A 19,284-nucleotide genomic window follows, 5' to 3' on the forward strand; every position below is an offset into this window, starting at 1 on the left:
AGTTTATATCAAATAATTACGAAAGAAGGAGGGCAAAAGAGTATTCCCGGAACTCAGGACGCCAGGTCAGCAAGGCTAATGGCTAAAAGAAGACAAAGAGATCAAATCTTCAGAAGACCCTTCGTCGTCAGCGGCACCGTCAGTCTCGCTATGATGACCGGTTTGACGCCCAGAGGCCTGCTTCCAAGATGAGATATCGTGCCTAGTTTCGGATGACTCGCGCCATGGTCGAGAGTTTTGGCGTTGAGTTGGTTGGCTGGCCAACCTGCGACGTGCGCTGACGTGTGGGGTATCGTCGAGTGGTTGGAAACGATTAAAGACCGGCTGGGTAGCTCTGGTAGCGCCACCGATGATACCACCACTGCCACCACGTGGGACCAAGGAAAATTCACCCTCAGTGAGACGGGGGCCGCGTGAGATAGGGAGTGGTGGGATTCCATGGACAGGAGCGATAGACTCGATGAGATCGATGTCAGGAAGGGGGCCCAAATGTTGAGTGACGTCAGGATAAATGACGCCTCCGAGCTGACCGAGATTGTGGTTGGCGAAGAAATTGGGTGGGCTAGACACAGTTCGACGAGCGGGTGGGAGCGTAAGCTCAGCCTGCCCACCTGGTGGAAGTTCGTGAGAAAACTTGCAACCTTGTTGAGCGAAATCGCAACGACCAGTTCGTAAAAAGTAGGCGCAATGAGTTTTGACACCTGGCTGGGTCGGGACGACGGCATGCTGACGTGAGTACGGGCTACCCGGCATGAAACCACCTCTTGGGACTTGGCCAATGGTGTTGTGAATTGGAGGCTCTTGTTGCGGAAAGTTCTCACGAACGAACTTGGGACCGTAAAGACGGAGAGCATTAGCTGCAGTCAAGGGTGGATAAGCTGTAGCCTCGGAGAGAAGAGGCTGGCCTGGAGCCGTCATCATGGAATTGCGATGGGTGGAGACTGGTTGGTAGGCGCCTCCGTGGAGGGTGGCACCAGAATCCCAAGACAAAGAATGATGGTGCATAGCTCGAGTCAAGGAGCTAATGTTTTCCTTATGGTCTTCTTCTTGATGAATCTTTTGCAAGAGCAAGGTTTGATGACATTCCATGCATTGGGTCAAACCATGAGTCGTGCATCTATGCTCAAGAATATCCATCATGGGCTAAAATTACAGTTAGAAGTTTACATTTTGTTAGAAAGGGCTAGATACATACGCTAGGTGAGAAGAGTTCTGGCGCTTTTTTTTGAGCCTGCTTATATCGAAAGTAGAAGTCACGGATCATGATCTTTTCCTCATCATTGAAGTTGACTTCTTGGAAGATTTGATCCGGAGTCTTGCCCCCGTTGCAGATAGACTTGCAGGCCAAGTCAAAGATACCTTTACGAAGGGTAGAAGTGCTGTCCGAAATGAGCCCGATTGGGCTACCATTGTAGGAAGCTGGATCAACGGTCTGAATCTTGGGTTGAAGGCCGGACGGCTTAGATTGTTGCCTTGCATATGTAAACTCTGGCTGAGACTTTCGGCCGCCACCACTGGCAACCTTTGAACGGACAACTTTGACTGTTCGGCCCTTGAGGACGGTTCCGTTCAACTGGTTAACAGCAGCTTTAGCTTCTTCCTCAGACCCAAGGACGACGTATCCGGCACCGCTGTGGCCACTGGTGACGCCGGGCTTCCTTTGCCAAGTGATCGACTCGCTGCTTTGTATGAGCTACCAAGCTTTTATAGAACAGAACGCTACAAGGATCTCAACTTACACATTGTAGCCGCCGAAAAAGGCAATGAGGTCTTTCTTATTAGCAGCATATGGAATGTTGTCAACAAACAAGCGTTTAGGGTAAGTTTCCCCAGGAACTCTTGGGGGGCTAGGGGAGCTCATTTTAGCCCCTTGACCGTTGCGCGGAACTTTGTATCGTGGGACTTGGGCGTTAGTTTCTCCCTCTCCGGCTTGATCGATAAAGGCGGTAGAAGGTCCCGCAAGGTTCTTCTCGAACAGACTAGAGAAGCGGCTGGTTTTGATGGGAGGCGGTGTTGGTTTGGCCAAAGCGGATCGATGGCCCTGAACAATCTCAACTATGGTGTCCGGAGCAGAACTGTTTGAGCTGTCGTCCTCAGCGACTATAACGCATTTCGTCAGTAAATTGAGTACTTGACGTGAGAACGCGGAAGAAAACCTACTCTCAATCGCTTTGAACGGGTTTCCAGTGAACATCTTGAACTATTATAGGACAAGACAAAAGGGTTTATATCTTATCTATACCAACGCCAAGTCAGGGTACTCACTTCAATGTGTCTTAAGGCCAATACTCAAGATATGATAGTTGTGAGCGTATGGGAAAAGGGATCGTGCAGGCTGGGTATCTACTTACGGAATGCCCTATATGAAATCGAGACGAGAACACTATACCAAAAAAAAAATTCATGCGTTAGATGGTGCCGCAAGAATAGATTTCTGAAGAAGGAAGCAGGGGGTATAAGAAGAAAAGAAGCAGATATGGGATAGGTAGAGGATGAATTCTCACATTCAGGAAAAGGTCCGGGGTTCGGGACGATGTGGAGAAGTAGAAAGAGGTAGAAGGTTGCTAAAAAGGAGGTGATCAAAGGAAAGGGTTTGGAGTGAAGGGGAAGAAGAATTTAGAGAAGAAATGTAATGTTTTCTTTGGTAGTCTATATAGAAATTTGGAACACGAAGGAACCGCACTGAATGAGCGTTCAAGTGGGACAAGTGTCGAATGACATCGTGCTGCGGATGGATTCTGCGAGGAGGCATGAGGGCTCTTAGACCTATCAAACGTTTCGTCTGTCAGGGCCAGCTTTGTCAAGTGGAGGCGTGGAGTGGCATCCTGACTAGTAGCATCTCAGGGAGCATCACGCTCTCATCTACTGATATCACAGTAGAGGGTATTGGAATGGACATCTCTCTCTAAGCGACATGTATCCAGCAAAGTTGTATTTTAAAAATAATATTGATGGTTAAAGTACCGAAGATTGGAAAGAGACTGTAGGCTGCGGACGTATCAAAGATACTGCTCAAGATTTAAGACTTCAGTTGGGAGTTTTCTGGTCTGTCAACCGAAATTGGGATTGTTGTCAGGCAGGCTTAAACGACTCTTTGTTGGCACCCAGTTACGAGAGTACAGCTCATCATATTACTGAAAACAGTACCGGATGCTGCAGGTACCCGTTGACCATCCCTGGGCATGTGGCTCATCCGCTCTGGATATGGAACGGGATTTCGAAAATACCCTTTCTCGTGGAAATCGAAAGGTCGGACGAGCCCGCTTTCTCAAAAGTTGGTCATGTTGTATAAAGCTAGAGGGTTGTCCCGGACTGGGCTCATGATCGTCGGGACTTCAAACCCGATGGTATAATTTTTCTTCTTCTCTTGTTTCGCTAATACGTGATCACGCGAGATGCGGGCGGGGCACTGGATTCAAAATCAATGAGATCTGATCATTTCAAGCCGAAACGGACCAATAGCCCGCGGACGCAATGTACAATGCTGTCGAATATAAAGCTTTGAGAACCGAAACAATGCTCACACTTGCGACAGCATGCTAAGCCCCGATTCGTAGGCCGGCTTAATCGTCCTCTTCTTCCTCTTCTTCCTCAAGGCTGTCAACTTTGGTATGCTCATTTAAACGCTAAAACGAAGGTATTAGTAAACACCTTATGGGTGGTATTTGAGAAGACATACTTCTTCAAGTATCCGTTTAAGCTCAGCGACCTTATTGTCTTTTATGATCAAGTGCGACTCATCCAGATTCTACAGCATCTTAGCAGAAGTAACTATTATCTCTTTGGTAGGGTACTCGATGGTTTACCTCGACGATAATGTCATGAGTCTTGCTATCTATGTCGAGGATTATGGCTTTAATCGAAGGATCGCTCGAGGATGTTAGCTTAAGTTGTTATACATTCTCCACGCACGGTAGGTGGTACACACCATTCGACCAATACACCTATCAAACAGTTAGATCATCTCATATACTATATGCAATAACGCTAGCTAAAATACCTTTGATTGCTCGAACCATTGTTAAAACACCAGGTTTCACCTAGGGTAGCTACTATGTATGCGCGTGAGGTATGTTGATGGAGATGTAACGAGAAGATGTGTGTAGCTTGGTTGTCTCGTTGTTGGCGCGTCGTTGTAGGAAATTACCACACAACGCTTTCTTTGTTCCTACCCAAATCACTTACACTTATGATTTCACAGCCCTGGGAAGTAATCTTAGAACCAGAATCGATTGACGGACTATAGTGTTCCTTGATCACAACCCTAGCCATGAGCTCATTGGAGCTTCTTTAGAGTTTTATTTTTATATAAATTTTTTTCGGTTGAATACATCGCATATCTCAATCGCCCCTCAAAAATTAGGTGCTGATAATAATATAGTGGCTCTTTGGAACCCTGGCTCTAAATAACAGCTAACCTTAAATCCCAAGATTTTTCATTTGAACATATTCTTGTATGCATTTCTTTCCTTTGCGGTCCTATCAGCCTGCTTTTGCTTAATGGTATCCAACTCTTTCTTGACCGCCCCGTCATTTGGAACATACTTAATGGCCTCTTCCAAATCTTCCTGGGCTCCCTGTTCGTTCTTCAGGCCTAATTTGGCCTGTGCTCTCCTAAAGTATCCTTTGCCCTTTTCAGCATCGCTAATACCAGGGACTTCGAGAGCCTTGGTAGCAGAGTCCTCTGCATCTTTGAAAGCACCCGATTTGCTCTGGAGAAGGGACGAATTTGAGTGTAGGCTGAAGCGAAGGGTGTTCATCGCTTTGATTTGCTCCGTAGTTCCATCTTCCTGGTTCAATGTAACCCAGCTAACAATATATCGGAGCGCCTTCTGGTACTTCTCGATACCTAGTTCCAAGTCACCCTTTTTGAACACAGCGTTTCCGATGTCTTTAATATCGCTAGCAATCTTGTAGGATTTCTCAATGTCGATTGCGTCATCGGCATCTTCCGGAAAGTCTTCGTACTTGTCGCCAGTTCCATCATCAGACAGCTCGATGATGCCGGAATCGCCGGGCGGGAGTTCACCGCAGTCTGTATAGTAGTTTTTATTAGGGCCCATGCATCGAAGGTAGATACTAAATTTTTCTTACCTTGGATGATAATAGGTCTTCCAGGCTTGTCCTGGGGATCGGTTTTCGTGTCTTCCATCTTTCTAACAACACTCTTTCCGCTAATTACATGTCCAAAGACAACATGTTTACCGTCTAAAACCGCCGTATTAGAATGATTCAATGAGAGAAATGTTGGGCCAGGGGTTTACTACCTAGATGAGGAGTATCGGCAGTAGTAATGAAAAACTGCGATCCATTGGTGCCGGGCCCTGCATTGGCCATGGAGAGCAAGAATGGCTTATCATGCTTCTTTTCGAAGTTCTCGTCGTCAAATTTCTCTCCATAAATCGATTCTCCCCCAGTTCCATTACCGGCTGTAAAGTCACCACCCTGGCACATGAACTTCTTGATAATCCTGTGGAAGCCGGAGCCTGATTATATCATCAACGAATATTCATAGCCTCCCGACGAAGCAATAGATAGCATACCTTTGTAGTGAAGCGGTTTTCCGGACTTTCCGATCCCCTTCTCGCCGGTACAGAGCGCCCGGAAATTTTCGGCTGTCTTGGGGACGACTGAAATAGGGTGTTAGCGTGGACTTTACGGTTGCTACATGTTCGAGGCTTACTATCTGTGTACTAAAGATACGGCTTGTGTTAGATGGAAATTAGCATATAAAAGGTGTTTAGCAAGTATCCTTACGAGTTCGAAAGTGATTCGCTCTGGACGTTTATCGCCGATCGAGACGTCAAAGAAGACTCTTGCGCGCTCTGGTTACATCATTAGATTTGAACAAGTTGATCGCTGGTGGTTGGACGAGGCTTACTCGCTGGTTCTGCCATCTTGAAGTTTTATCACGGTTGTACGCGGAAAAGGATGCGGGTAGGTACTTGTTAGGAGATGTGATCTGAATAGTCGATGGTTAAGAAAAGGGCGCTCGGAGATGTGGGGAGGATAGGAATCAATTGAGGAGATAGTGAGGGTGTCGAAGTAAGAATGTAGTGACCTCTTGGAGACTGGGAGGAACGTTCTGGAAGAAGAACGAACCTGGGGTCACACAAGCGATCGCATTGTGTGGTACCCCGCCAAACGCAACTCAACATGGTGGGGCTCCACATCCACAGCTTAGGCTTGAGCAGCTGCAGAAAATACTGACGACATTCGGTACCTGCAGGATTCCCAAGGACCAGGTGTAATGCTCGCAGGTTTAACCAGGTGTATTTTAAATAAACGTGGGCTCATTATTAATTGCGAATTTTTGAAAAAGAAGAATTGGGCGCGAGTTTATTAGTCAATTGGGGTTGTCAGGTGCTTTATCGATAAGTAAATTACCCTAGTTCGAGGTATCGTGACGAGCGCCATGTCAAGCAGCGTCGGAACTCGACCCCGGAGTTTCTGCCCCTTTCAACTTGGAAAGTTTATTTCCTTTTTGAGGCTTCAATTGAGCCTTCTTGTCCGGTGTATTCAATTCAAGAGTCACCTAGGTATTCGTGAATATTAGTTTTGGAGCGTAAAACAACGCTAGTTATCTCTGTCCAGCTCAGCGGTTCCCTTACCGGACCATCATTAACTAAAGCCACCTATATCCAATGTTAGCACATGTTATTGAGAGCGTTACATATGTTAAAAGGAGCGTTATATTTACGCACCTGCATCATGGCCTGGAAAACACCATCCTTGACCCTTTCTGGTTGGTAACCTTGTTGAACATTTTGGAAGAAGGTTTCGTAGAGCGCCTTCGCTCGGTCCGGAGCCATTGCGCCGTGAAAGTCGGGCTATGTAGAGTCAAATTAGACCAATTGATCCATAACGATTCATGATCATGAATTGGAATTATCGGCCACTACCTTGCTTCCTTTCTTCGTATTCGCGAGAAGGGTGAATTGCGATACTATCAAGGCAGCATCATGATATCAGTCGTCACATGCTCATCATCCGGTTTAGGATTATCTTCCTACCACAAAGGATTTCCCCTTCAATATCAATGACATTCTTCTTCCACTTTAGAATTTGAATCACATCGAATTAAAATCCCGAGCCGTTATCAGAGTTATTGATTAGGAAGCTAGGTACCTTGCCGCCCTCTTCATCGTCCCAGAACTTCATCTTGAGGACTTTTCCCGCGAGATTTGCGGCATCGGATTCGTCATCATCCGGGCCAACTAGACATCAATGGTAAATTAGATGTCAGTTGATGGCTGTCCCGTCGTGCACTAGTATTTAGAGTGATAGACAATGCACACCGTCTACCGACGCCTCATACCAGCCGCGAAAACTAGGAGTCCTTTCGATATTGACGAGACCAATTGTGAATCGACTGTCACCGAAGCCGATAGGACTCGTTGGACGATTGCTTCAAATCCGCGAAGGAGTCGAAAAGAGAAAAAAAAGTCAGTCTAACATATTCTGCAACGGTTCCAGTATAGTAAGGTCTAAGGAATCCTGTGTCATGTCATGTGCAATTACATGTAGGAAGTAATATAAATACATACCTTTCATAGTTTTACACAGATGTCTAGCTCGATGAATTATTGCTGATGTGTGATCCGTGGACGGGCGGGCCGGGTTATGTTAATTCTGTTAAAACTTGTTTGACTCTGGATGGGGTTTGGAATGAGGCTAAACCTGGATTTTCAGCTACTAAGGTCCAGCTTTGTCAGGCTGACAGTGCCGTTAGGACCACTGGCTAGGAAGCCACCATGAAGCCACCGGATTGATAGGTTAGGACCCGAGTGGAGGTTAGGAGTTTACCGGCGTCACCAGAATCAGAAGGATAACAATGACGGCGCAATGGTATGTTTTTAGAGTGATCTGTGGCCAACAGGACCTACTAAGTTAGCAGCTGATACGAGCCGGGTTTCAGGCATTGACCAGAACGCCCACATTCTCTTACGTACTACGCTTTATTTCCTAGCTAGGCCAGTTGAACATGGCCATGGGCTGTTATATTGCTTGTATCACCAAGTTTCCAGAGTAATTTAACTAAGTATACTAGTATGATACTACTTATAACATCATATAGCAGAACAGAACATGGGACAGACATGACAGTGCACAGCATTGTGGTTCCTATAATTGTGCAATTGTGCACCAACGTCGTTGGCCGTTGACCGCATTGAATTCCAACAACGCTACTTCTCAATCTCTGCCACATTGACCTGCCTTGCCTTACCTTGCCTTGCTTTGCCTGCCTGCCCATGCATACTGTGTAGAACACTGTAACCGTCCGTCGTTAGAATACAACATCACCACCACCAACCATCATATCATCATCCTCACCATCCTCACTATTATTATTATTATACCATCTAAAAAAAAAGTGAACCAACTGACCAAGTCACCGTCTACGAACCTGCTAACTGAAAGCAGGCAGACTGTTGGTTTCTTCGAACCTCCTCGCCAACACTTTTGCCAGGCGGCGCCAACACTTTAAAGTTACTAACCTGTCACGACCGAGAACAATCCGTCCCGATCAAATCAAATCTCTGAACAACAACAACCCTCCACAACCGCTGCCAAATACCATCCAATCCTCCACCATTTCATCCCTTGGAATCCTCCTCCTTCCCACCCCTGTATTCGACCTCTGAACCCCTCGATTCTACCCTCCATCGCATCGTCCGACATAGAGCAAACCCACCATAGAATACAAACCTCCGGCAATCATGGCGCAGCGGAAGTTACAGCAGGAAGTAGACCGTTGTTTTAAACGGGTAGCGGAAGGAATAACGGCATTTGAGGGTACCTACGACAAGTTACAGCAAACATCAAATCCGTCACAGAAGGAAAAGCTAGAAGATGTTCTCAAGCGCGAGATCAAGAAGCTGCAGCGGCATAGGGATCAGATCAAGTCCTGGGCCGCTAGTAATGAGATCAAGGACAAGAAACCTCTGCTGGAACAGCGGAAACTGATAGAGACGGTTAGTTCCGGAGGATCCAATATCCAGCCCTGAACATCCCCCCTCTATGCACTCGTCTCCATTTTCGACATCGGTTCTATCTTCTCTACGGGCCTACATATGCTTTCCGGTGTTCGTATGCTGACATTTGGTTGTCTTCGTGTTGCTTTAGCAAATGGAGAAGTTTAAGGCTGTTGAGAAGGAAATGAAGACAAAAGCGTACAGCAAAGAAGGATTATCGGCGGCAGCAAAACTAGATCCGAAAGAAAAAGAAAAGGTGGAGATATGTGGATTTCTATCGACCATGGTAGAGGAACTGGAACGTCAGATCGAGACTTTCGAGACCGAAATGGAGTCAATAACCATGACTCTTAAAAAGGGCCGTAAGGACAGCGCAAAGGCCGAAAGACTCTCTAGCGTTGAAAATTCGGTAGAACGACATAAGTGGCACCAATCCAAGCTAGAGCTGATATTACGACTGGTGGAGAACGGTGGACTAGAACCCGATAAAGTTTCAGACATCAAGGACGACATCAAGTACTATGTCGAATGCAATGGTGACCAGGACTTTACTGAAGACGAATCCATGTTTGACGGCCTAAATCTGGACGAAGAAGAAGACCTGTATAATGTCGGTCTCGACAACGACAGATTATCGTCGCAGGATAACCAGTCGATATACGACGAACCTCCCGAAAAGAAGACTGAAACGCATTCTGCATCGTCTTCTACTACACGCCGGCCGTCCTCGCAGTTGAAATCTCCCTTACCGACACTGGCTACAATCCATAGCGCTGGCATGAACGGGACCACGATGAAACCTGCCCCTCCACCAACACGCCCCGCTGGTGAACCCCTCAAGTATGCATCTGCAGCAGCCGCGGCAGCAGCAGCAGACAAGATCGTCGGAATTGCACCGTTACCTCCTCCGCCGAGTCATATGAACAATGCAGCATCATCGACACCTCCTGTGACATCGGCTGTACCGGTATCACTCGCTTCGACGAAAGCTAAGCCGTCACCTAAGCCGTCGAAAGCCATAGTGGTAGAACCGATACCGGAGCATACAACGTCACCGCCGGAATCTGTACCTGCATCTGTACCACCGACACCTCAGCTTGAAAAGGTTAATGCTGCAGCTCAGAGCTCAGCCGCCCAGACCCCATCGAGTACGCATGCAGCCCCAGTATCAGTATCAAGCATGCAGAGAGAAACTTCTTCGCAATCATCAACGCACCATTCAACCGCCCAGCAAGAAGAAGCCACCCCATCTGACAAGGATAGCAAGGCACCGGCACCAGAACCGGTAGAAGACGATAATCCGAACTCTTTATTCTCAACCTCATATGAAACACGCCCATCCAAGCCGTCGCAGAAGATGCCTTCAAGGACTAGCTCCCCACGAATGACGAATGGTGCCGTAGTGGATCCGAAGTTCAAGCTACCGCCTGGATTGCAAGATCTGATAGCATCATTCGAAGCAGTAAAAGCGAGGAAACACGATCCTACAAGTCCTCATTCCCTCAGGCTATTAGCTGCGTCGGCTGCAACCCTCCCCGTTGCGCAGGATGCGGAACGACCCAAGCGATATAAACCCCAGACTCCATATAAGACACCCGCACACTACCCTCAGGAGCCTCTCGGCCTATTGGAGGAGCCGAGTTTCTTCGGAAAGGTGGACACGGACACACTTTTTTATATCTTCTACTACCGACAGGGAACATACCAGCAATACCTCGCGGCACAGCGCTTGAAACAGCTTAGTTGGCGGTTTCACAAGCAGTACCAAACCTGGTTCCAAAGACACGAGGAACCCAAGGTGATCAACGAGGAGTTTGAACAAGGGACCTACCGCTTTTTCGACTACGAGAGCACGTGGATGAATAGGCGTAAGACTGAGTTCAAATTTGCCTACAAGTTTCTGGAGGACGACCTGTCGACTTGAAACAACCAATGAACTGTAATAAGATGCCCTGAATATTTTGTAAAACGGGCATCTGGGGAACATTGCAGTCTTTTTTTCTTTCCTTAGTGATCCTGGGGTACATATCATATCACCTTAATCATGTACATCGCTTGAGGCAAATATGTTTAAGAAACAAAAAAAATACTTCCACACTCTCCGAATCTCTCCTCCCTTCCGCGCGCGCCTGTTTTCTTCGCCTTTATTCTTTTCTCCCTTCTTCTTCCCTTTCGTTTTGTTCCGCTGCTCTCTGCCTTTTTTTTTGTTCAAACGTTTACTTTTTATCGCCTCCCAGGGTCGGTGTTCTTTTGAATTTTCTTCCTTAACTGTGCTACTAGTTTTTTTCCCCGCCTCTGAACTGGAGTGCTGCGACGTCGCTTCTTTTGCTTCCGTCGGTTTGCTTAGGAAACCTATTTTCTTTCGTCAAGTCGGCTTATTTGTCTTTTTTTTTCCCTTTTCTGTGCGACCATCTAATATGGCTTTTATAACTGTTGGTTCTTCGAGTTTGGGCTCAACCGAAAAAAAGAAGGTTGTGGTCGTTGAACTCAGCTGACTACACACTACACTACACTTTACACCACTCAAAGCAAATGAAAGAGAGAGAGAGAAAAGATTGAAACTTTGAACTTTTTGTAAGTTCAGGGTATCATCTAGTCTTTCTTTTTTTGCTACAAACACTTGAGATCCCATCGTGAAGTAGATATCAGATCCACCATGACCTAAGCTGTGGAGAGTACATGTAAACCGAAGAGACATAGATTGTCAATGTGTGAGACTTTAAGTAAATATAACCAATCGGGACATTTGGCTGGTGATGAGTTGGCAGCGCGGTCGAAGAGGAATGGCCTTGTGACCAGCTCGATTGGCTGGTCCGGTTCGCGCTTGAACCTGAACTTGAACAAGGCCTGCCCACTTGATCAATTGAAAGGCTGAGGTCTCAGGCTGGGCTGGGTTAGATCAAGTCAGGTCAGGTCAGGTTGTGTAGGCCCGCAGCTGGTGGGGGAGAGAAAAGGCCAAGACCAGTTCGGTTCTGACGATAATCGCATGGCGGGAAGCATTGGCCTGGCAACCAGCACCGGGGACGACTCTTCAAAACTTCAGTCGCCAGCTTCCTGGTATAGCGCAGAGTATACATATGGACAACATTCTCTTCAATTGAGGCTCATGAGATAATTGGGAGGATTGTTATCTTCTTTTTCTTTTAAATTTCAGTTTCGTCCGAACCCGAACCCGAACCCCATTTTTGTCTGCGTCTGTCGCTGCAACGGTAATATTTTGTCGCACAGGCAGATACATACCGATTTTAAGTGCAGCGCAGTAGATAAGTACATACTTCAGAATAACACCCCCCCAACTCCACACGACAAGACCTCGATTGTATTCTCACAGGTAGATTAATGGAGAAGAAGGAATGAATGGGAAACTTTAGCATGCTCTGGTAGCTGGACGAACTTAACCTATTCTCGTTCTATTCATTCGCCCACAACTCGCCTCGTGGAAGATATCGAATACCAAATACATCAGATTGCTTGATACGCACATTTCAAAGGTACTTGTTATCAATATAAGCTAAGCTACTTCCTGGGTACTTTAGCTATAGTTCTTGCGGATACTTTCAACATACGGAGTACCGCGTACCAACTTATAGTCACCCACCCCTCATATACAGTATCTTCCTCTCGCTCCGACCCGCCCGCCCAGGCCTGTCGGCATTGCGCTGTCCAGTGTCGGCCTTGAACCAGTCGATTTCGATCGCACACAGCGGCGGGGGTTTGTCTTTTTCAAACTGCTTGCTTGCTTGCTTGCATTCCTTCAATCCCTCGCGACTCTCTCTCTTTTCCCTCCTTCTCCTCGATCGACTCGCAGACATACATAGTACAGACCATCCCTATTGCTTCTTCATCTTCTTAAGGTATAGTCTAAACTCTCCCCATACCTCAACTAAAGTCCCCATCGGATCATACACAAGAAAAGGTGTCGCTGTTTTATGCCGCATTCACGGGCTTCCTCATAACGGCTCCTCCCACAGAGCTAGGCCCTTCCCACGAGACTGTGACAAACCCGCTGCACAGCGCGCAAGGGCGGAGAAGCCTATCCCCAAAGCAAGGGCACGCACAGCACAGCAGCACAGGCAAAAAGGTCTCAGCTGCAGCTTCTGCACCTTCCATCCGCCAGTCAACCTTGGGTCTTTTTTCTCCCAAGGCTGTGCGTGTCGTAGACGGAAGACTCTCTCCCCTTCGCTTTTTACTCTTTTGGTTTTTCGCTTTTCCTTTTCGCTTTTTCGCTTTTCCTTTCTTTGCTCAATTCGGGGAGGGTGATGTTGGTCTTTTTAATCCCGGATAGATATATCCGAATTCGCAACAGAAGACAACTGACCAAGCACTCAGTCGTTAGTGAAGGTGGCGACGACAAGCCCCGGACGGGAAGAACAGTTAATTACTCGTCGCCGTCGTGGTAGGGGAAGCTGGCCCCCATCCACCCAACAACACATCCACATCCGTCTCGACACTTCAGCAGGCAGCATTAGCTGCGCCTCTGCTCATCGATCCTTCATTGAATCGCTGAGATATACATCTCTTCTCCCATCTCCTAATCCCATTCATCACATTTATCCTCCTCACAGAACTCCGACATGCCGACCACAGCTATGGGCCTCGAAAGGCCCGACCCATCGATCGTCAGCACCAGTAGCATCGGTGGCGACAAATCAATGCTTTCCTTGCAGACTAAATCCTCCTATTCCATCCCGGATGACGGCCGAGCAATCACCATAGAAACTAATAAAAAAAACCATCAAAAGCAAATCGTGGACACTGATGCTGCCAGTGCTGTTTCTCAGAACTCCCAGACAAGTTTGCTTATCGAGTATTTCGAAGGTGCGAGAGGACAAGGGAGTGCGCCATCTCACCGACCAAGCGTGCGTGTTAAAGTAACACCATCGTCGCATCGAAGAGCTAGCCAGCAAGCCCGAGCTATCGAATTGGGACCCGATGGACGCCCTGTCACAAAACGAGCACCCTCGTACACTCAGCGAATATCTCTCTCTAACCCCAGGAATGAAGATAGGTTGATAGTCGCGAAAGAAAGGCGGAAGAGGCGATCGGAGGCTGGTGGCAGCGACATGACCTTAAGCCGGGGCGACGATGATTTCACTTCAGAGGTATCCGAACAATCGCAATCTCTCGTCCACCCTCCAATGAAAATCGATGTTATTAGAGAAGGACCTGGCTCTCCACTTGGCTCCCCAAGGTACTACCGAACAAATTCTGGCCCCAGGGGAAGGAGAAAAACATACGACGACGGCGACTCTGGTTTACACCCATTGTCGCAAAGGAGAAGTCGGAGTTTGAGTAATGAGCGGGAACTTATGCTCGGTGAAGGCAGCAACCTTGGTAGCAACCTTGGTAGCAACATCAGTAGCAACCTTTCGAGGAAACGAAGCCAGAGCCTGGACCGAGACCGAGAAGGACTAACGAAAGAGCAGAGAAGAGAGCGGCGGCGACTCGAGAAGAAGATGGCGGAATTCAATGGGGAACCTTCTACCCGTTCTAGGGAGATCAAATCGCCTCGAGACCGACATGGCAGAAGCATGTCCCGCGATGGGGGTCGGAGAAAAGTTTCTGGTACTCGTAATATATCGAATGCCTCTGATTTGGCGCAGAATCCAGTCCTGTTGGAGGCGGTGGAGGATGCTATAAAAAGATTGATTCTGCCGCAGTTTGAAGCCCTGAAGGCCAGCAACCAGGCAGGTAATACATCTGCCATCGATCAAGCGGCCTCCGCCGCTATTGCCGCTGAGGCTGCCCGGGCATTCGCAAAGAAACGGAGTGCCGGCAAATCGGAAGCTGAAAACGAAGGCCCCATGCTCGTCTTGCAACCAGATGCAGATATGGGAACAACAGGCTATGGAGTGGTGCTATCTCAAAGTGACAACTCGGCGCTTCTAAGATCTGAATCTGTTAGATCTAGGGGTCCTGGCTTTGGTCCTGGTCCAGCGCCAGGGTCTGATCTCGCGGATGGTGCGCCCGCGGTTGAGCCTCTTGATGGTCTTTTTGGCAAGCATCCTTCTGCACATGAGCAGCTGAGGATGCCCTCAATTCCTAGTATGGCATCCTCGAATCGAAGCGAACATGAAAATAATGTGCATGCCGATATTGAAGGCGCGCCGTATCCGACTACCGAAAGAAGTGGTATGCCAACGACTGGGAATACCCCCCCTCCAATTTCCATGCCCGAAGTTGTTGCACCCTTGAATATCTCCCGAAGGGGAACGCCAGCTAGCAATCTGGAAGCACCGACACCGAAGAGAAGCTTCGCAAGCATACGCCGCCAATTTGACGCCCAAGGCCTTATCCAGGTCGCCCCGTTATCTCCCCGCAAGTATACGTTTGCCGCTGCCGCCAAATCGGAGGTATCTGTAGCGTCAGCATCAACTGCTCAGAGTTGGCATCCTAACAAGTCCAGTCATTACAATCATGATGATATTGAAGCTCGTGATAAAGGGGTCCAGTCCCGGTCAGAGCTTCCGAAGGGCGCTTCGCCTAGAGGGGATGCTATGAATTGGTGGTTTGAAGGGAATAAAGATGCCCCCACCCAGCCTGGAACGGAAGTGGATCAATCAATCGTTGGACAATCGGTGGCCGACCAATCTGTGGTAGCCCACTCGTACGCTGGGCAGTCTTATGCCGACCAGTCGTATGCTGACCAGTCATACGCTGACCAGTCTGTTGTGGATCAATCGGTGGTGGACCAGTCTGCTGTTGGCTATTCTGCTGTTGGCACCTCTGTTGTGGACGATTCCGCTGTTGGCTATGACCCGAACCATTACCAGTATGGGGACTACGGAGATAGTGATGTGGGACTTACCGTTCCAAACATGCGTGCGGGGAGCGCCCTCTCCGTTCCAAGTCACCGTGGCACCGGCTCTTCGACTACTGAGGTTCATAAAATCCAGCTTGATCCGCCTGATACAACAAGCCATTTTGATGAAGAGTTTGAAAATAGATCTGAAAATAGAGATTCCATCCCTGGGAGTTTCGAGGCTCGTCATTCGGAGCGGGTTGCTGCTGGACAAAACGTTAGGGATGTCGGAGCTTATGCCTCGATGCGCAATACCCCAGTTGATGTACCATCTCAACGTGCATCTGTGTATGACAACCTATCGGATGTTCATGGTCAACACTCCCACGCCTCACTCCTCCCTCAAGAGCGAGCGATGAGCCCCGCATCAACAGTTCTTTCTGAAGCTCCTAGGATGGGGTTTAATGCCGCTCCTGTGTACGGCTACGACGATCCAGCCTATGGTCATTACCAGTCTCGATCCGACCTGGGCCTGGGGCGTTCTGAGCTTGGAGATGAGGACGATGTTGTAACGAACCCATATGGTGCTGACCGCAGCTCTCAAATCATGCCGAACGACGATGCCATCACCAACCCGTATACTGACAACCGTATGTCCCGCGATATGTCGGTCCTATCGGGAGTTGACGATATGACCACGAATCCATATGGTGCCGATCGAACCTCTCGTGAAATCGCCATGGAGGGGGGCGATCAGCATTGGGGATATGCGGAGGATGATCATACGGGAAGCCACAACGCAAACTTCGGGCACAGAGCATTGCAGGCAGGCCACTCGGGGGGCGACTTCACCGGCGACGCTGACCAGGACTCTCTTATCGATAGAGAAAACATGCTTACGCCCCTCCCAATGGATAGAGAGGGCTACAACAATTCTGCTAATCCATTGAGCCCTGAATCTGACGACGGGATCCAAACAGGCTTGAAGGGTATCTCCTCCTTTGGTGGTATTGGAATTGGAGGCCTAGACGATGTTTCCGAAGACGGTGATGAATTCACACCGTTTAGAGGGCATGCTCGCCCCGGCAGTAGCAATAGTCATGGGATGCCATCGCCTCTCTATGATAGTGCACTTGGCCGAGGTATTGATCGTATCCAGTCCAAGGATATCGTTGCACTTATGGATCACGTATGTACTACTTTTATAGTGCCTCCTACGGAATATCTTCGCTAATACATATTATAGCTTACTGTCCGGGATGCTGCTCGAAACGCTCGTGATACTGAAATCCTTATGACCTTGGTCCGCAGCGCAGCTGAAATGAGGGATTCCTTTGACGACCTCAAGAAGCAGCTTGCCGCCCACTCCAGCCAAATAGTCCTTGAAATTGACCAAGGCGCTGAAAAGACAGTGGCAAAACTAGGTGCCCCGCGACCAGTTATCCCGCTCCCGATCTCTAGACAAATCAAGGCCCCTAGGAATTTTGACGAAGAGAAGGAAGAAGCCCATAAGAAGACGAATATATTCAGGAAGGCGTTGAAAGGGCTCAGCATGAAGAGTGGCAGTGACTTAGCGAGAATAGAAGATATGTTGGTTCAACTACTTGGCGAAGTCGAGGGTCTCAAGGCTGCTGCATCCTATGCGTATACTGAATCAAACACTGCGTCTCACGCTGGGGACCATGTTCAAATCCCGGTTCATACCCAAAGCATTCGCAGCCAGCAAAGCCACCAGAGCTATAACAATGCTAGTGCCAACAACCTTGGTGCCGTTGATTATAGTGCGGCTGCTGGTATTGGTCAGCGCATTATGAATAGCAATGGCGAGTTGAACTACCACTACGGCATTGCTAATCCAGTTACGCTGCAACAAGTGACCAACGTTATTACTCGTGGTGTTACCCCTAACGATGATGGTATGAGGACGCCTCGGGGGTATCGCGATGTCCAACCCGAACAAGGCCCTGCACGTTCGGTCCCGACCATTCAAACCATTCAAACCCCTATCGAACCCGTCTCGCCTCCGGTTCCCCAGAACAGTTCTCAATTTAACGATAGCCCAAATACTGACAAGGGAAAGAAGCGAGAATCGGGCCAAAAGGCTTCAAGATGGTCAGAAACCACCACCTCTAGTGGGTTCAAAAGTTTTTTCACTCGCAAGAAGAAGGGTGAGAGCATGGAACAATCACGAACAAACTCCGAGTTTGAAGAGGACTGGGCGGGCACCCCACACATGGGGACGGCCGAAAACTCGCCGTATCCACAGCACAGTCGACAAGTCGCTTCGCCTATCTATGAAAAACCGAGCTTGGAAGCCAATCGCCGGTCCTTGGAGATAAAGCAACCGAAGCCAATTGTTCACCATAGCCGGTACAAATTGGAACAGGCGGCGGAGACTCACATTGACACACAATCGCCGGCGCTTACACAGTCGACAACATCCTTGAAACGTTTCATGCAACATGGTGGATCTTACAACAATATTACGAGCCTGGCACCAATGTTCCCTGACACTGGTGAAAGCTCGAATTCATACACTCAAAACTATCAGCAGCAAGGGCACCAGAGCTACCAGTCCTCGCAGGACCATTATTCCCCACAACCTGGCCCCAGCAATATCAATGATTACTACTCTCCTCAGCAAGAGTTCGACGATCGCACAGTCACCCCCCAGCCACCGCAGACCGCCCAAACGGTTCAAACCACGACAACCATCGACGAGGTCGGCGATCTCTCATATGTAACTGAACGCAAAAAGAAGACCAGACATAAGAGGGACGAGACACCGGACGAGCGAACAGCTAGGAAAGAAAGAAGAAGGCAGCGCCATAGAAGCCGTGAACTTCTTGGAGAGGTTCCACGCGAAGAAGACGAGGATATGATGGGTAGTCGACCTACCAGTGCTGCGTCCAGGAAGTATACTCGGCCCCTTAGTGCAGCGAGCCACCGCAGCTACCGTGCAAACGACGATGCCGGGAGCACCAATTCCAACCGACATCGTACGTCGCACCTTACTCATATTACCACTGGTAAGTTACTCTCTCGCCGATACTCTGGTGAACCCACCTAAAATTGACCATAAAGTAGATACTTTCGGTCATCAAGACTAAACGCCCTTCTTGTTACCACCTATTTTGCTAGCGAGCTTAGCACGACTGCAACCCTCCTTCGAACCTTTCAATATTGTAATCGAACCGGGATCGAAAAAAATAAAAAACTTCCTAAAAGCGAAAAAAGGCGATTGTACGAATGTGTGCGGGATTAATGATTGATTCGGAATTTTCATGTTTATTTTATGCCAGCGTTATTTCTTTCCCTCTTTCTGATGCCCTTTACTTTTTATCTAAATACGAAGAACATATGTTCTGCCATCCCTCCTGTAACGATATGAAATGTTTGGCGATTGATTGTACGATTCTTTTCTCTTTCCTTCTTTCCTCTCCCTACATTCTATCTCCTTGATATACCTCCATCTCGGATTTTTGTGACCCAGCGCTCCGCTTTCAATTCTTTTTACGATTCTGCGACTTAGCCTGTTGTGTGACCGGATAGATCCATACAGCGTAC

General features: G+C 48.2%; 6 protein-coding genes across 6 annotated transcripts; 2 read left to right on the forward strand and 4 right to left on the reverse strand.

Moving 5' to 3' along the window:
* Positions 1-75: 75 nt before the first annotated feature.
* AOL_s00075g167 (uncharacterized protein) lies at positions 76-2,194 on the reverse strand (the record flags this gene model as incomplete). Its single annotated transcript, XM_011122478.1, has 4 exons — positions 76-1,143; positions 1,196-1,679; positions 1,740-2,100; positions 2,161-2,194. The coding sequence occupies 4 exons, from the start codon at positions 2,192-2,194 to the stop codon at positions 76-78; spliced, it is 1,947 nt and encodes a 648-aa protein (XP_011120780.1).
* A 1,369-nt stretch (positions 2,195-3,563) lies between these two features.
* AOL_s00075g168 (uncharacterized protein) lies at positions 3,564-4,019 on the reverse strand (the record flags this gene model as incomplete). Its single annotated transcript, XM_011122479.1, has 5 exons — positions 3,564-3,626; positions 3,680-3,748; positions 3,807-3,870; positions 3,929-3,944; positions 4,001-4,019. 5 exons carry the CDS (start codon positions 4,017-4,019, stop codon positions 3,564-3,566), a joined length of 231 nt encoding a protein of 76 aa, XP_011120781.1.
* A 417-nt stretch (positions 4,020-4,436) lies between these two features.
* Positions 4,437-5,897, reverse strand: AOL_s00075g169 (uncharacterized protein; the record flags this gene model as incomplete). The annotated part of the gene is made up of 7 exons (XM_011122480.1): positions 4,437-5,035; positions 5,095-5,208; positions 5,268-5,486; positions 5,544-5,630; positions 5,684-5,693; positions 5,758-5,825; positions 5,882-5,897. The coding sequence occupies 7 exons, from the start codon at positions 5,895-5,897 to the stop codon at positions 4,437-4,439; spliced, it is 1,113 nt and encodes a 370-aa protein (XP_011120782.1).
* Positions 5,898-6,418: 521 nt separating this feature from the next.
* Positions 6,419-7,554, reverse strand: AOL_s00075g170 (uncharacterized protein; the record flags this gene model as incomplete). Its single annotated transcript, XM_011122481.1, has 7 exons — positions 6,419-6,535; positions 6,612-6,635; positions 6,705-6,830; positions 6,903-6,946; positions 7,014-7,056; positions 7,129-7,217; positions 7,548-7,554. The coding sequence occupies 7 exons, from the start codon at positions 7,552-7,554 to the stop codon at positions 6,419-6,421; spliced, it is 450 nt and encodes a 149-aa protein (XP_011120783.1).
* Positions 7,555-8,720: 1,166 nt separating this feature from the next.
* AOL_s00075g171 (uncharacterized protein) lies at positions 8,721-10,899 on the forward strand (the record flags this gene model as incomplete). Its single annotated transcript, XM_011122482.1, has 2 exons — positions 8,721-8,975; positions 9,127-10,899. The coding sequence occupies 2 exons, from the start codon at positions 8,721-8,723 to the stop codon at positions 10,897-10,899; spliced, it is 2,028 nt and encodes a 675-aa protein (XP_011120784.1).
* A 2,650-nt stretch (positions 10,900-13,549) lies between these two features.
* On the forward strand, positions 13,550-18,787 carry AOL_s00075g172 (uncharacterized protein; the record flags this gene model as incomplete). Its single annotated transcript, XM_011122483.1, has 2 exons — positions 13,550-16,906; positions 16,964-18,787. 2 exons carry the CDS (start codon positions 13,550-13,552, stop codon positions 18,785-18,787), a joined length of 5,181 nt encoding a protein of 1,726 aa, XP_011120785.1.
* Positions 18,788-19,284: the final 497 nt, after the last annotated feature.

The sequence above is a fragment of the Orbilia oligospora genome (genome assembly GCF_000225545.1).
Source record: "Orbilia oligospora ATCC 24927 unplaced genomic scaffold scaffold00075, whole genome shotgun sequence".
In the NCBI taxonomy this organism is placed as follows: Eukaryota; Fungi; Ascomycota; class Orbiliomycetes; order Orbiliales; family Orbiliaceae; genus Orbilia; species Orbilia oligospora.